The 11,568-nt window shown below is 51.9% G+C and overlaps 1 protein-coding gene across 1 annotated transcript; it reads left to right on the top strand.

Annotated features, from left to right (window-relative positions):
- Nucleotides 1-121: 121 nt before the first annotated feature.
- Syt15 (synaptotagmin XV) lies at nt 122-10,809 on the top strand. The gene is made up of 8 exons (XM_013036667.1): nt 122-165; nt 1,468-1,675; nt 2,374-2,516; nt 3,655-3,950; nt 5,932-6,102; nt 7,593-7,713; nt 9,146-9,325; nt 10,667-10,809. Exons 1-8 carry the CDS (start codon nt 159-161, stop codon nt 10,807-10,809), a joined length of 1,269 nt encoding a protein of 422 aa, XP_012892121.1. The 5' UTR covers nt 122-158.
- The last annotated feature ends 759 nt before the right edge of the window (nt 10,810-11,568 follow it).

Raw genomic sequence — 11,568 nt, 5'->3', positions numbered from 1 at the left:
CCAGCCTCCGGCCACCAAGCCGCGGACCCACCGCGCCGCCCCGCGCCATCCACAGCGGAAGAGCTGAGGTTTAAGAGCCTGCACCGAAGAGACCCGTGCGACCCTGCCCCGGCTAGCGCCCCCTACACCCCCAAAGAAGAGCCAACCAGAGCAGCCCCATGGCGGGTAAGTGCGCTCGCCTCCCCACCGGGCCCCGGGCGCAGCGCGGCCTGCGGCTCCGCTGGAGCGACGCCCCTCCTCGGCCCGCCGGCCGCGGCCCGGCTCCCACCCGCAAGGCAGTGGACGCTGGGGCCACCCTAGTCAGCCAGGTACGGGGGACCCCGCCTTCGCACCACCCGCCCTGTCGGGCCCTGGAGCTGGAGAAACCCCATGCTGGCACTTGCCCGCACCATACTCTTTTTCTCATCCTGGATCGCCAACCAGAGATCCAGCGTCTATGTGCTCAGTGGACTCTGAGCGAAGCCTCCCAGGTCCCCCCGCCCCCCATGTGGGGGTGGGGTGACTCAAGTCTGGATTTGTCTCACCTGACACCCCTCCCCCTCTCCCACTTAGCTGCTGAGCCTCCCACCTCCCGTCCAAAGTAGGGGGTGAGGGGAGGGAGGGCGGAGCGGTGTTGGGGAAGGTTACTGGATCCGGGATCCAGCCTTGCAGCAGGTTCCAGATCTCAAAGGTAGAGCTCTAAATGAACATCAGAGTGGAGTCTTCCTGGGGTATCATTGAATGCACACCCAAGCCCACACTCAAACCTTGAGCGGAGATCAGGGGAGGCAGAGGCAGAGACTTGGCCAGGGAGGTTTTCCCTCCCTCCCCCTCCCCTCTCTCTCCTTCCTTTTTTTGTGCAGGAACTAGGGCCTGAAGTGCTGTCTCTTAGCTTTTTCACTCAAGGCTGGCACTCAACCACTTGAGCCACACCTCTGCTTCAGCTTTTTGTTGGTTAGTTGGAGATAAGAGTCTCCAGGACTTTTTTTTTTTTTGGTCGGTTGTAGGGCCTGAATTCTGGGCCTGGGCGCTGTCCCTCAGCTCTTTGGCTCAAGGCTAGCGCTCTACCACTTGAGCCACAGCACCACTTCCAGCTTTATCTGCTCAGGTGGTGCTGAGGAATCGAACCCAGGGTCTCATGCATGTGAGGCAAGCACTCTACCACCAAGCTACCTTCCCAGCCCTCTCCAGGACTTTTGAACCTCCTGTGTAGGTATGATTACAGGCTTGAGCCACCAAGTGCCCTAGTTAGGTTTGCTTTCTGTTCAGACACACAAATAAATGATTCCCATTGACCACATTCTGACATCTGGCTTGCCAAGAGGAATCAGAGGGGCTCCAGGGAAATGTCTTTTCCACTGAGACCTTAGCAGTTAGTCAGCAAGCAGCCTGCTCACCTGCCTGCCACTCCTGGGGCTGTTGTCCTGCCCTGCCCCAGAGGTCAGAGGGGGGTAGCATTCCTCAGGTGGACTCACATTCTGCCCCTAGCTCAACTGGCCCTGGTGATTGGGGGCATCATTGGGGGACTGCTGCTGGTGCTGCTGATCGGGGTGAGCTGCTGCCTGTGGAGAAGGCTCTGTGTCACGTTCACCTATGAGGAGTTGCCAGAGTCACCAGCCATGACCACTACCACTGCTGCCTCCAATAGCCCTGGGGACAGGTGCTGCCAGCCACATGGGGAGGGCCAGCTGCACAGGTGAAGCAGAATATGGAAACTTGGGGGTGGGGGTTCTGGGTCTTTAGGACCCTTCCTGTGGAGTTTGCCTTTGGGGTGGAGTGGGAAATAAAGTTCTGTCTGTAGAGTACTTATTATGGGTCATCAGCATACGAGGGACTCTGCAAGAAATCCCAGAAACCTGGCCATAAGATGGAGGCAGGCATTATGAACCTAACTTTCCAGGTGAGGAAACTGAGGCTTAGAGTGTATACATCATAGGTAGCATGACAAGCAAGAGAATAATTAGATCCCAAACAGGCTGAGGTTATGTTGATTCTCTGCTCACAGCTATGAACAAAGAGATGCTGGGGCTCTGGTTCTGGCAGATGGGGGGGGGGAGAGAGAGGGTGGAAGAAAGAGGGGAAGGGATTGGAGAGAGGAAGGGGAAGGAGAGGGGGAAGAGAAAGAGGGATGGATAGGAGAAGGGGAGAAGAGAAGGAAGGAAGAAGAGAGGGAAGGGAGAAGAGAGGGAAGGGAGGAGAGAGGGAAAGGAAGAGAGAGGGAAGGGAAGAGAGAGGGAAGGGAGGAAATAGGGAGGGGACCCAGGAAATTATGCTCTTGTGTTTTGTTCCTGTGGCTTTTCTCCCTCCAGCCCCTGGTACTCAGCCTCTCCTCTGAGCCTTCTGTGGCTGCACCAGCCCTTTCATGTTGTTTTATATTTCCTTACCTCTGATCAGGCCACCAAATGTGCCATTTGTGGTGCCTCCTTCTCTCCAAGGCCGAGACTGGGTGCCCCTGGACAGCCGAGATAGGGCTCAGGCCCCACAGGACCCCAGCCCAGCCCCCAAGCTCCCATCTCACACTTCCACTGACAGCCTTGGTGCGTAAGTACTACCTGTACTACTCCTCAGGCTCAGCAGCTGAAAAAAAAAATCCATCTATTTTCACCAATCTGGCACCTGAACACAGCTTAGGCCAGCCCAGAGATGTCAGAGTTACCCCATTCATTCTGCTAGTTTTCATTCACTAAGTGCCAGCTGAACTCCATGCCAGTAAGCTGACCTTATCATGATTTTGTGGGGGAAATAATATCACCCCATTTTATACGTTCTTACATGGAGGCTCAGGAAGGTTAGCATTATCTTCCTCAAGGTCATGAAGTAGCAGTGATGGTTTGGAGCCCAGTCATGCCCAGCTGCAGAGCTGTGCCTGGGTCCTACTCTAGAATGGTGGAGGGCAGAAGGTTAAGAAGGAGAGACACAGCTTCCTAAGTTTCCCTTTATTCTGGAGATATCCTCGAAGAACTTCCAAGGAATCAGACAATAACCAGTTTGGCCCTTCTAATTTGAAGAGAAAGGAAGAGAAAAAAGGACATATATTAGCTGGGTGCTAGTGGGGCACGTCTGTAATCCTAGCTACACAGGAAGCTGAGATCTGAGGACTGGTTTGAAATCAGCCCTGGCAGGCAAGTCTGTAAGACTCTTATCTCCAATTCACTAGCAAAAAGCCAGAAGTGGAGCTGTGGCTCAAGAGGTAGAGTGCTAGCCTTGAGCAGAAAAAAAAACTAAGAAACAGCACTCAGGCCCTGAGTTCAAGCTCTAGTACTGGCACCAAGGAAAAGAAAAGAAAAGAAAGAATGAAAAGAAAAAGGAAACCTCTTATCACTGAGTCTTTCTCTAAACATCACAGATAAGAGCCAGCTAGGCATTGGGCACCATGTGCTACAAAGCAGACATTTACCTCTAGAGATGAAGGTCAGGAGAGGGACCAGTGTGGAATGAATGTTCTGGGTTCTGCTAAGGCTTTCAGCTTGGCTTTGGAAAACTCCCTGGAGATACCATACCAGCTGAAGGAGTAGGACTTAGTCTGAAAAGGACAGAAGGAGAGAGAGCCGTCAGACTAACTAGGATCAGAGCATAGGACAAGGGCCAGTGTGGGGGTGCCTCAAGGGTTCGCCACTGTTCCCCATGTCCCTGTCTTCCTCCGGGTGGTTAGACCTTGCTGCCCCTCTGTTGTAGGAAAGGCATGTGTGGTGGGAGCCATCAACCCAGAGCTGTACAAGTTCTCTGAGGACACAAGTGAGACTGACTTCCCAGCTGGCTGCCTGGGCAGGCTGTGGTTCTCGGTGGAGTATCACCAGGAGGCTGAAAGGCTGCTGGTAGGCCTGATCAAGGCACGGCAGCTGCAAGCTCCCTCTGAGACCTGCAGTCCCCTGGTGAAGCTCCACCTGCTGCCTGATGAGCGACGCTTCCTTCAATCCAAGACCAAACGCAAAACTTCCAACCCGCAGTTCGATGAACACTTCATCTTCCAGGTAAGGCCTCTGGAACAAGCAGGGGCCTATGTGGAGACTCCCTGTAGGGAGACTTACCCAGGACAGCCCAGACCCCTGCATAGTCAAGGCCTTGCACGCCCCACTTCCCATGAACCTTTCTGCCTCCTGTCCTGTTTTAGCTAGCAAGCAGGGGCTGGGCCTGCAGAAGTCAGTGCCTAATGTGGTAGGCAGAGGAGAGACTGGAAGGGGATGACTAGAAGCTGGGACCCTCCTGTGCTGGCTGCCTAGAGGAGGTCTCAAGATTACACAGCCCAGAGTGGGGCACTGGTGGCTCACACCTGTAATCCTAGCTACTCAGGAAGCTGAGATCTGAGGATCACAGTTCAAAGGCAGCCCAGGCAGGAAAATGAGACTCTTATTTCCAATTAATCACCAAAAAGCCTGAAGTGGACCTGTGACTCAAGTGGTAAAGTGCTAGCCTTGAGCAAAAGAAGGCAAGGAAAATAGCTCAGGTCCTGAGTTCAAGCTCTCATTATTGGCACAATTCAAAAAAAAAAAATAAGGGACACTGGTGGTTCACACCTGTAATCCTAGCTACTCAGGAGGCTGAGATCTGAGGATAATAGTTCAAAGCCAGCCCAAGCAGAAAAGTCTCTGTGAGATTCTTTTTAATCTCCAATTAATCACTCAAAAACTGGAAGTGGCTCTGTGGCTCAAGTGGCAAAGCACCAACTTTGAGCACAAAGAGGCTCAGGGACAGTGACCAGGCCCTGAGTTCAAGCCCCACAACTGACAAAATAAATAAAAATTAAAAAACAATTACACACCCCAGATCTAGGCAAGAGGTGCTTTGGACGACCTATTGAGTACCAAGCCCTGGTCCACAAGGCTCAAAGGAAGCCCAAAGCCCTATGGGTAGTATGGGATTTGGGCCAAAGTTATACCAGGAAGGCAGGATATCGTTTATATTCTACCTAGAAACACCCCCTCCCCCCAGGCACCTTGGAGTGGGGCAGGAATGTCCTAAGCTGTCAGAGGCTAGAAGGCCATGTTAGGGCAGAAATGCTACCTCCGCTGCCCTTGGGAGGGCTGGCGTAAGGTCTGGATGTGGCAAGGCACTTGGGGCCCTTAGTCCACAGTGACCTGAGAGCCTCAGCAGGTGACTAGGGGCCCTTGGGGGACACTGGAAATCAACACCTGCTTGGAAGCCTTGGACAAACATTCTCGAAAGAGCTGTGCAGCCAGTTGACCTGAGAGGTAAGGAGAAGCCAATTAGCTTCCAGAAAGTGTGCACTATCTGAGGTCAGCGTCATAGTTCATGCCTTCTTCAGAGGCTGAGAGCTAGGAAAAGGGGGCAGCCTGGTTCCAGCAAGGGTCAAGCTGTGAGAACTCAGAGGTGAATCTGCCATTTGGGGGATCAAGACCAAGGCACTCAGCCACTCAGCACTCTCTACTTACCCAGCTTCAACCTGATCCTTGAAGAAAAGGGGCCACAGGGAGCGGTGGGGGGGGCAGGGAGGATCAGTGTTAATTGGCCTTCTGTGATAGGTAACACACCATGACTGGGGTTTTACATCTCTGAGAAGAAGGACCTAGATCTCATTTTATAGACAAGCAGGCTAAGTCTCAGAACCAGAAGAGTTGGTGTCCCTGATGTCATTAGCAGAGACAGGCCATGTCCTGCTATGCTTTATGTGCAAGAAAATTACCTCAAGGCCTTGCTCAAGGGCAGATTCTGATTCCCATGTCTGGGGAGTGGCCTCAAATCTGACCTTTCTAACAAGACCCCAGCTGCTGGTGGACACTGCAGGTCTGCCCAGTTTACTATGTGACCCAACTAGGGCACATACTTCCGCAGTGTTTGATCCTGATGCTAAGAAGGGTCCCTTAGGGGTACCTGGATTTGAGGTATGTAATCTTGAGATGCCTCTCCCCCAAAGTACCTGTGTACAATGTATCAAACATCATCACATTTCTGTACCCTTATGTCTGTTCCTGGCTGGATCCTCACCACCCCCAGGTGTCTAGCAAGAGCATCACCCAGAGAGTGCTGAGGTTCTCAGTGTACCACGTAGACAAACAGAGGAAACACCAGCCCCTAGGCCACGTGCTGTTCCCCCTGAAGACTGAGACCCTGGCAGGTGACTGCCGCAGGATCATCTGGAGAGACCTGGAGGCTGAGAGCCTGGAGGTAAGGTAGAGGTCCCCAAGTGTCAGCCCCACTGTGGGCAGCCCATAGGTGCAGACGGGATCCACCCCCTACCTGTTGCCAGCATCCGTCCTCAGCTCCCTGCATACCACTCAGTACCTGTGGTAGGCACAGGTACTGAGCTACATGGGGTGAAAGGACAAGGACCTGCTCCTGGGCAGGGAGGGCACCCCCAAGGTCATTTTTACTCAGGCTGTCAGATGACCTGGACAACTTGGAGAAGGTACATTGGGATTCTCACCCAGGTCAGTCAGCAGTGACAAATAGATCACAGGGAGGGGGGATGATATTAAAAATATATTATATAATACATAATATAACACATGATGTAATATTATGTATAATAAATTATACATAATATCCTATATATCTTGGGGGGTACCAATCCTGAGGCTTGAACTCAGGGCCTGGATACTGTCCCTGAGCCTCTTTGTGCTCAAGGCTAACGTTCAACCACAGCTCTGCATCGACTTTTGGCTGGGTAATTGGAGATAAGAGTCTCATGGACTTTCCTGCCCAGGCTGACTTTGAACCGTGATCCTTAAATCTCAGCCTCCTGAGTAGATAGGATTACAGATCTGAGCCACCGCACCCAGCCTGACAAGTATTTACCCATTAGTTGACCAATCCTAAGAAGGACATGAGCGCCTCAAAATTATTTGGGGAATGCCACAGAGCTGGCTGTGAATTCTTGCCTCTGATCCGTTACTGTGGGTTGAGCATCCTTACTTCAAATGTTGCTGTTTTAGATTTTGGAACATTTGCATAGAATAAAAAGATATCTTGGGGAAGGATCCCAAGTCTAACACAAAATTCATTTCCATTTCATACATACCTCATACACATAGCCTGAAGGTAAGTCTGGGTTTTGTTTTTGTTTGTTGTTTTTTTTTTGGCATGGGGAGTGCCCATACAGAGGCTTGATCTCAGAGCCTCGTGCTCTCACTTGGCTTTTTTCCACATGGCTGGCTCTCTACCACTTGAGCCGTATTTTCACTCTTACCTTTTTTGCTATTTAACTGGAGATGGAATCTCTTGGATTTATCTGCTCAGACCGATTTTGAACCTCAGTCTTCAGATCTCAGGTTCCTGAGTAGAATTAGGTGTGAGCCACTTACTCCTGGCTCACCTGAAGATAATTTTATACACTCTTTTAAATGGTTTTGTAAATGAAACAACATCTTTTCATTGTGCAAATTTCTGCTTACTTAACATTTTGGCTGTCAGATCATTTCGGATTTCAGCCTTTGGCACCAGAGTTGCTCAGTCTGTACTGCACAAGTCCCTCCAACTGTCCACACCTCAGTTTCCCCACGTGTAAAATGGTAGGGGGTTAAAGGAGACTGGGCTGGCAGGTCACATGCATGGTGTCTGACCACTGGGAAGAGGAAGGAGGCACTGTGGGGTTCTGTGGTCCCCCCCCCGCACCCTTGCTGGTGAATAGATCGGGGCTTCCATCTTGGCCTCCCCAGCCTCCCTCGGAGTTTGGCAACCTCCAGTTCTGCCTTGGCTACAATGACTACCTGAGCCGCCTGACCGTGGTTGTGCTGCGTGCTAAGGGCCTCCAGCTCCAGGAACACAGGGGTGATGTCAGTGAGTCCCCCCGCCCTTTCCCCTCTTAGGGAATCTCCCACCCTCTAAGCCTGGGCCCTGGGGTTGGAATCTGACCTTAGCCATACCACTTTCTTTTCTTTCTTTCTGGTTAGTCACAGGGCTTGAACTCAGGGCCTGGGTGCTGTCTTTGAGTTTTGTGCTCAACCCTAGTGCTCTACTACTTAAGTTACAGCTTCACTTCCTTTTTTGGGGGAGGGTAGAGGGATGGTTAATTAGAGGTAAGACTCTCACAGACTTTTCTGCCTGGGCTGGCTTGGAACTGTGATTCTCAGATCTGAGCCCCCTGAGTAGTTCCAATCATAGGTGTGAGCCACCGGTGCCTAGCTCACCACCCAACTTTCTACCTGCACGCACCCCATCACCAGCTACTCACTATCTCCTGTGTCCTGCCCTCCACAGTGGACAAGTCTGGTAGGAGAAGCCTTTTTCTACAGTGAACCCAAGGCTGTAGTCATTCTATCCTACCAAGAGTTCTACTTTGACCCAAGACCATCCTTTCCTCAGTGCAGAGTCTCCTGGAACTGTCCTTTACCTCCACCTATCCCTCAGCCTGGCACCCCCCAGCCCCTGGAGGAGGAGCTTCATGCCCATAGTCTGGTTTTCTTCCCTCTGCCTCTCAGAACACTGAAATCAAGAGCCATGGCCCTGCTAGGCATTGGTAACACATGCCTATAATCCTAGATACTCAGGAGGCTGAGATCTTGAGGATCTCGGTTTGAAGTCAGCTCAGGCAAGAACATGTGTGAGACTCTTATCTCCAGTTAATCAGCAAAAAAGCCAGAAGTGGAGTTGTGGCTCAAGTGGTACAGTGCTAGCCATGAGTTAAAAAAAAAAAAAAGCTAATGGACAGTGCCCAGGCTGTGAGTTCAAGCCCCAGGACTGGCACCAAAAGAGAGAGAGAAAGACAGAAACAGAGACAAAGACTTGGCCCTGGCCTACCCTCCTAACCCAACCCTTTTTAATGCCCCCAACAAGGTGGAGGTGCGTGCTACTGCCTGGTGGGTTTTGTACCTACGGTGTCAAAAGCAGGTTGGGAGCCAAGCCTCCACTGTGGATCTAAAGCCATCTGAGTCCCACCCTCAGCCCTTTGAACAAACAGCTGCTCCAGAGACCCCTGGGGGGCTTGAGGACCATGAGCCCTCTTCCCAAAAGGGAGGGACGGGCTCTCATACATCGGACAACTCCCAAGGCAGAGAAAGGAAAAGGCAGGAAACCCAGTGTTTCCTTGGCTAGAAGCCATCCCACTAATCAACCTTGTTTCCTCTTGTCACCTCCTCTGGTCTCGGTGGCTGAGAGCAAAGGGGCCTTGGCACTGAGATTGGGCATGTGTCCTCCTAAGCCAGAGCTCCCACGGGTGGAGGCTGGGCCCTGCCTTCTTCTCCCTGCCCACTGGTGTGTTGCTGCCCCTTAGGTGTATATGTCAAACTGTCTCTGATGAACCACAACAAATTTGTCAAGTGCAAGAAGACTTCGACTGTCCTGGGCTCCATCAATCCTGTGTACAATGAGACCTTCAGCTTCAAGGCTGATGCTGCCGAGCTGGACACAGCCAGCCTCAGTCTGACGGTGTTGCAGGACACTGAAGGGGACAGTAAGGCTGGGGCTGGGACCTGGGCTTTTGGGGCAATGGGCAAAGGAGAGGCTGCCAAGAAAGAGTGAATAAAGAGCTGGGAAGGTGGCTTTGTGGTAGAGTGCTTGCCTAGCATGCATGAAGCCCTGGGTTCGATTCTGCAGTACCATATAAACAGAAAAAGGTGGAAGTGGTACTGTGGCTCAAGTGATAGCAAAAGAAGCTCACGGACAGTGCCCAGGACCTGAGTTCAAGCCCCAGGACTGCCCCCCCACCCCCCACCAAAATGAATACATGACTACTAAAGGAGCCATCTGACTCCTGGTTATAGACACTCACTGTCAGAGAGGCTGAGGTCCATGGCCAAAAACACACATCTCGTCATCAGGACTGGGGCTTGAGGAGTTCAGCTTTGGTCCAGTTGGACTCTGTGGGCTTCCAGAAAGAGGATTAAGATTGTTCTCTGCTGCTTTACTTGGGCAAATCTGCAGAGAGATCAGGAGGCAAGATGGCTGTCTTGGTCAACAGTGCAGTGACCTGTGCTTTGGCCTTGTGCACTCTGCATTTTTGTCCTGCCTTCTAAAAATCCTTTAAGATCCTTGGGGAGAGGGAGAAGGTGTCAGATCAACCAGGGACCCCACACTGCCTGTCGCCAGCCATGCACTGCCACTATCCGGGAAGGAGAGCCATCAGGCTATGGCTGGTCACTTGGGCTAGATGTAGGACCCATCTCCCGTGCATGTGGCAGTTAGGAAATAGACATCACTGTGGCTTGTTCTAACTTCTGAAGGCAGCTGATGGGAGACACCTCTCTAGGGAGGCCCTTTTCCTCTGCCATCCCCTTGGCATGCAGTGGGCATAACACACCCTGCAGATGCGGATGAGGCTCCCTCTCCTGGGGTTTCCCAGAGACAAGAAATAGCTCTTGCTGGGTGCTGTGGCTTGCACCTGTAATCCTACCTACTCAGGAGACAGAGATAAAAGCCAGAAAAGTTTTGTGAGACTCTTCTCTCCCATGAAGCAGCAAAATAAAGGGGGGAGCAGAAATGAAGCTGTGGCTCAAGGGGTAGAGGGCCACCCTTGAGCAAAAAAAAAAATCAATCAAGAGAGCAAAGCCCTGAGTTTCAGCCCCAGTACTGGCACACGTATGTACATGCATATGTGTACACATACAGCCCTTTAGAGCAAAATAAAGACCCTCTTGAAGATCTTGAGTTGCTTTGAAAGAAGGAGACTTGCTACTTCCTTCAAGGAAGTGAAAGTCAGAGAAAGAAATCAGTAGGGATGTCAGGATGTGAGAAATATATCCTCTATGCTCAAGATTAACAGCGCTCCCCCCACCTCTCTCTCTCTCCACTGAAGAGAGCCACCCACTGGGCCGTGTGGTGCTAGGCCCCTACATGTACTCCCGAGGCAGGGAGCTGGAACACTGGAATGAGATGCTCAACAAGCCCAAGGAACTGGTGAAGCGCTGGCATGCGCTCTGCAGCCCCTCTGAGCCATGACACGGCACCTGGAGCGCACAGCTCTCGCAATTGCATGCAACAGGCAGCCGCCAGCATGGATGTTTCACCCAACATCTCACTGTGCTGTGGGGCCAGCAGGAGGCATGGCAACGTGAATGCTGCTGTACAGCGGAGAAGAGGAACAAGGGAGCCTGCCCTGTCTGCAGGTATGGCCACACACTCCACCCCTCTTTACCTGAGGGGCTGCCTGGACTGGAACGCAGATCATGATCCTGCTCATCACGGTCATGATTTATAATGGGATCTCAGGTGTCTCGAACTATTTATGCTGAATGGAAGTTCAAGGTGACCTTGGGACCTGCCAGCACGCTGGCAGTGTGCTGCACTTCTTTCCAAGCATTGGTTTCATGTCAAGTCTTGCTCATGACGCATCCTCCCCTAGAGGCCCAAACTTCTCTTCCTTATATGTGATCTGTCGCTGGCTTCTGTGCTGGCCTTAGCCAACAGTATTCAGCCCTTTGGGCTCCCACTTTCAGTAGAAAATGGTGAAGGAATGAAGCCATGGCATAGCCCATGGGCCTGAGAACTTTTCTCCTAAACCTGACAATCCATGTATGACTTTCATGCCTAGTAGACATCAAGGCCATTATGAGGGCAGCTGGTCCCCAGTGGCTCACGCCTGCAATCCTGGTTACTCAGAGAGTTCAAAACTACCCTGGCAGAAAAAAATCCATGAGGGAGGTTGGGAAGGTGGCTCAGTGGTAGAGCACTTGCCTTGCATGCCTGAGGCCCTGGGTT

Source organism: Dipodomys ordii, unplaced genomic scaffold, assembly GCF_000151885.1.
Source record: "Dipodomys ordii isolate 6190 unplaced genomic scaffold, Dord_2.0 Scaffold333, whole genome shotgun sequence".
Lineage (NCBI taxonomy): Eukaryota > Metazoa > Chordata > Mammalia > Rodentia > Heteromyidae > Dipodomys > Dipodomys ordii.
Note: the sequence above shows the minus strand (reverse complement) of the source record. Positions and strands in the feature narration are given on the sequence as shown.

Coding starts and splice junctions, on each gene's coding strand:
- Syt15 (XM_013036667.1), top strand. Junction 3,951..5,931: donor ATGAACACTTCATCTTCCAG/GTAAGGCCTCTG, acceptor CACCACCCCCAG/GTGTCTAGCAAGAGCATCAC. Junction 6,103..7,592: donor TGGAGGCTGAGAGCCTGGAG/GTAAGGTAGAGG, acceptor TGGCCTCCCCAG/CCTCCCTCGGAGTTTGGCAA.